The sequence below is a fragment of the Ictalurus punctatus genome, unplaced genomic scaffold, assembly GCF_001660625.3.
Source record: "Ictalurus punctatus breed USDA103 unplaced genomic scaffold, Coco_2.0 tig00006687, whole genome shotgun sequence".
NCBI classification, from domain to species: domain Eukaryota; kingdom Metazoa; phylum Chordata; class Actinopteri; order Siluriformes; family Ictaluridae; genus Ictalurus; species Ictalurus punctatus.
Genome location: NW_026521118.1, coordinates 40,001 through 45,000, shown reverse-complemented (window position 1 = coordinate 45,000; position 5,000 = coordinate 40,001). Strand labels below are relative to the sequence as shown.

The 5,000-nt window shown below is 41.8% G+C and overlaps 2 protein-coding genes across 3 annotated transcripts in view; one reads left to right on the top strand and one right to left on the bottom strand.

Annotated features, from left to right (window-relative positions):
• Window positions 1–892, bottom strand: part of secisbp2l (SECIS binding protein 2-like) — a 15,559-nt gene extending 14,667 nt beyond the window's left edge. Inside the window, exon 1 of one of the 2 annotated variants that reach the window (XM_017466050.3) lies at window positions 679–892. In XM_017466050.3, the coding sequence (XP_017321539.2) occupies window positions 679–699 (21 nt within the window). In that variant the 5' untranslated portion in view covers window positions 700–892. The remainder of the gene's footprint in view (window positions 1–678) is intronic. The other variant, XM_017466049.3, reaches the window with a different exon arrangement.
• A 3,619-nt stretch (window positions 893–4,511) lies between these two features.
• LOC108264476 (NAD(P) transhydrogenase, mitochondrial) overlaps window positions 4,512–5,000 on the top strand; it is a 24,215-nt gene continuing 23,726 nt past the window's right edge. Inside the window, exon 1 of the mRNA XM_053679305.1 lies at window positions 4,512–4,820. Coding sequence (XP_053535280.1) covers window positions 4,733–4,820 — 88 coding nt within the window. The 5' untranslated portion in view covers window positions 4,512–4,732. The remainder of the gene's footprint in view (window positions 4,821–5,000) is intronic.

The following is a 5,000-nucleotide window of genomic DNA, read 5'->3' as shown; positions in this document are numbered from 1 at the left end:
TTATTATTGCTGTTATTATTATTATTATTATTATTATTATTATTATTATTATTATTATCTATTATTATTATTGCTGGTCCGTCTCCCAAAGCTACTCTAATCGGACTCTCTAACCGGATATATAGAGTAAATTAAACAGATTTATCATTAAAACGGGGTGATTTGTGAGTAAATAAACACAGTAAATAACTGTGGCTGAAGCAATAACATGAACATTAGCATTAGCTAGCTAACACACCTCCAAAAGCGCGTTAAATAAATAAATAAACAAACAATGGATATTTTTCACTCTTGCGACATTAAATCCGTTGTTTCGGAATAGAACTATAAACAGATCCCTCATAATTAGCTCCACTTTGTTTAAAGTCTCTCCCATGTAAGCTGAACATTTTTAATAAGACTTATATAAGTTGTCGATGTTTCGTGCTAATATGGCTAGCAACAGAAGCGGAATCAGCTGTCAGTGAATGTTTTCCCCATCCGCATTCTGGAAGATCCCGCCTACAATGCGCCCAGATTGGCTATTTACAACACCCGATTGTGACTAACCAATCATAGTACGTGAATATGGAGGACATTATCCAATCCAAGTGCATGACGCGGAAATGATCAGAATACGGATGGGATTAAAAATATCGCCTCGCAGTAGCGCTAATAAACGCTAATAAAGCGGTGTACCTTGTTGTCGCTAGTGTCCATTATGGGTTCCGGTTCCGGAGCTGCATTGAGCGCCGTTACATAGGTCAGGAAGCAGAGAAAATGATTTGTTTCATTGTCCAAATCGAGCTGTGAGGATTAAACTAAACGGTAACGGTGCCGAAGTGAACAGACTGAAATGCGCGAGCTGTCGAACCACAGCGTCATCTGAGACGGAAGCTGCGCAGGGTCACTCCATCCCCGCGCGCCGCACAGCAGCGCCGATTGCGTCATACAAGCGTCATTTATCAGGCCACGCCCTCTTTTAGGCAAAACTTTGGAGCATGTGGCTCTTCTGGTGCCGTTTCAGTGAATTTGTCTCTGGGTTTTGTGACTTTATTTATACAGCACATTTAAAACAACAGAAGTTGACCCAAAGTGCTTTACCAATCAATCAACCAGTTATTTTTTAAACATATAGTGACAATAATAACAATAATAATAATAACAATAATAATAACAACATAATATGATAATACTATGATAATAATATGAAACAATAATAATGATTAATAAATAGATACCTTTAAATACAGCATCAAGAATTTACATATTTCAACCTATTCAAAAGCTAGAGAATAAAAATACGCTTTCAGTGTAGATTTAAAAGTGGCTATTGACGAAGCTGACCTCACATGGAACAGGAGACTGTGCAGAGTTTAGGACCTACCACAGAAAGGCACGACCTCCTTTGGTTTTATAGCGACTATGAGGAGCTCTCAAAGGAAGTTAATCAGACGACCTGAGCACTCTCGTGGGGGATTAAGGAAAAAGAAGATCGCTGATATATTTGGGGGTGAGACCTGAGAGTGCCTTATAGACATAGAATTTTCAAATCCACCCTGAATTTCACGCTAATACAGGGGTAATGTGAACCCTATCTGTATTTATGAATAAACTGTGATGTTAACCAAACCCATTACTAAACATCACTCATTCTGTCCCCTAGATTAGTGCTTTGTATAGTAATCCTGAGCACTGTGTCACACGAGCATGATAAACACACAGATCAGATGACCTGGAAATTACGAGGATGTGGAACTGTTTTGGTGATTTTTTCCCCCAAGTAACCAAGAGTTCAGTCTATAACCTGTCTGTTGGTTCAGTCTGTTTTGTTTGTGTGTTAAAGCTAATGACCCCCAGCATAAACTTTACACAATTCAGGATTACTGTAACTATTACTGTAATGGTTTACTAACTATAAATAAGTATAGTGTAATGTGTTGTGTAATCAGTGATGTGTATTCTGGTTATTCTGACTCATTAGTACTTCCTTGTCAGAGAAAGATGAAGCAAGTTCTGCATACCTGCTCCTAAATCGTTTCCTTTTTCATAACACACGTAATCCATGACTTGTTTTCAATGTTTATCACACAGCTGTGCCATTGTTGTGCAGTAGTACAGTGTAGCCAGGACGCTGTCTCCAGATCTGGACATAGAGGGTTATGGTATGGTCCCTCAAGCTTTATTCTGTTTAGGGTCACAGGGAATCCAGAGCCTATCCCAGAGACACTGGGCATGAGGCAGGAACACACCCTGGAAAGGACACCAGTCTGTCACAGGCCAACGTACATTCACACAATCGTTCACACCTAGAGGTAATTCATCTTAGCCAATCCACGTACTTGCATGTTTTTGGAAGGTGGGAGGAAACACGGACACAGTCATAACTTGCAAAACTCCACAAAGACAGTAACCCAGCTCAGGACTGAACCCAAGACCCTGGAGCTCTGTTGTGGTAACTGTGCCATGAGGCTGCCCTTTAATGGATGCCAAAACAACAAAATGACACTATGGAATTCCTACTTAAGTTCTGCATGAAATCAGGTACCAGGTGGTTCATCATCTTAAAGGCACCATCAAGTATGGAGGAGTTGGGGTGGTGGTTGCTCATTGATTACGACTTTGTGTTACTAATCAGAAAGTCAGTGGTTCAAGCCCCAGAAATACCAAACTACCAAGCCAAGCACTTAACCCTCTCTGCTCTAGGGGCACTATATCATGTTTGGATTAGGGTTAGTGTAGTATTGCAACTACGCTGAAGAACTGTCTCTGCCAGGAGAACACAGTGGCCAGATATCTACTGGTGTCTGGATATGTTCAAAGACAGTCAGGTGAGGCTTCTTTCAACAGGTCAGCTTGTCCCAGATGGAGGAACACCGTCAGCAGTTCCGCTTGATTATTTTAGATAAAGGCTTTACATTCTCTTTGCACCTTAACTGTTGTAGGCAGAGGTTGACAGAAAAGATGATTACTCAGGTAGCATGAGAGCAAGTAGCTAAGTTTCCAGGTGGTATCTTGAAATGGGACCATTGCCACCAACCCAAAACTTTGGAAAAATGGAATCCACCAAGCAGAGGACCACATTTGCAACTGCAGACCCTATGAAACAAGATCTGGTCCAGCACCCTTGCTGCTGTGGTGGGCATCATAAAACTGACACCATAAGTGGTGGTATCAAGCAGAGAAGAGGCGGGTGCACTGCACAACCCTGATATTTTTCCAACCCTACTGACTTGTGTTCTCTGTGTTCCCCATAATGCTGTAGCCAGTTCCCTACGAGCTGAACCAGAGCTGAAGATCTGATAACAAGACATTAACAAAGGTTCGGGAGGTGAAGCTGATATATTGACGGGCATGTATCTAGTATAGAAACCAACAACAAAAAATACAATAAAGATAGCAGTTTGTTTGGGAAATGGATTGTCATGGTTTTTCCAGTCAAGAGCTTTTCTTTCTTCTGATATTTCTTTATGGAAAGGGTCAAGAGTCCTGGTGGACAATTATGTAAAACACCTACAAATGGTAAATGGTCTGCACTTATATAGCACTTTTATCCAAAGCGCTTTACACTGTGTCTCATTCACCCATTCACACACACACACACACACACACACACACACACACCAATGGTAGCAGAGCTGTCACGCAAGGTGCTAACTTGCCATCAGGAGCAACTTGGGGTTCAGTGTCTCGCCCAAGGACACTTTGGCATGTGGAGTCGTGTGGAGTCATGTGGATCATGTGGGCTGAGAATCGAACCACCAACCCTACGATTAGTGGACAACCCGCTCTACCACCTGATCCACAGCCACAACTTATAACAATAAGTTATTTCTGCTAAAGGGGGCAATAGTAGGGTGTACTTACTTTTTCCACAGAAGAATTCCGCATCTATTAATACGTCTGTTGAATAAATGATTGAAAAAGTTCATTTTCCTTGTGGTTTTCTTCAAGTATATCAACTTTATTAATAGGCACTGTTTCAAGGAGGATGAAATGCTTGCTCGTCCAAGTATGTGAAAAAAGCCAATAATTTCTGTGGGGTGTACTTATTTTTTTTACACGACTGTATGTGTGCTCTGTATTTGAGCACTACCGTAATAGAGGAACTAGACAGATTGATAGATTGGAACATAGATTGGAAGAACTTCAAGCAACATGGGATAGTGCGATTCTGCATGGATTCTCAGAGTCAGTTTAAACCAGTTGACTCAATGCCTCGTGTTGGTGAGCTCCTGGATTATCTCGTTATTGCTCATTTTCATTCAACCCTGAACTGTTTTCAGGCTTAGGGCTGTCCATTTTTCCTCAGGTGGTCCAGGGGAAGATCTGTGCGGGACACTGTTATGTCATGGGAGGAGTTGGTCACAGGTGTTTATGCACGCCTGAGCATTTTTTCCAATCCTAGATCCACGGGATTTCTTCCATCTTGGCTTGTGTAAGGGAGAGAGAGAGAGAGAGAGAGAGAGAGAGAGAGAGAGAGAGAGAGAGAGAGAGAGAGTGTTGGCTGTCCTTCCATGTTCTCCCCTAATGTCACGAAGCCTTTGCCCAAGACTCACACACACACACACACACACACACACACACACACACACACACACAGGAATAGAAAAAGAGAGAGTGTTTGTGTTCCTCTGTGAGAAGACCATGAGCACTGGAGCCTGACCAAGAGACGCTCTGTTTAATAACCTAAGGACGGCACAGAGTGTGTGAAGAGTGTGTGTGAGGAGTGTGTGTCAGGAGTGTGTGAGTCATGTCCATGTTGTTGCAATGTGTGTGTGGCGTCTCCGTCAGACGTTTCCACAACATTCCTGCACTCTGGAACCAACATGCAGCTAAAGGTAAGAAAAGAATACTACACTTGTGTTACGCACCACAGTAAATAACACACACACACACACACACACACACACACACACACACAGAAAAAGGAACTTGTTTTGTTCTTCACTTTGCTGTAGAATAAAAGTGATTTGTTAATTAAAGTAGATTGAGGTGAGAGTAAACGTATTAGTACTCAA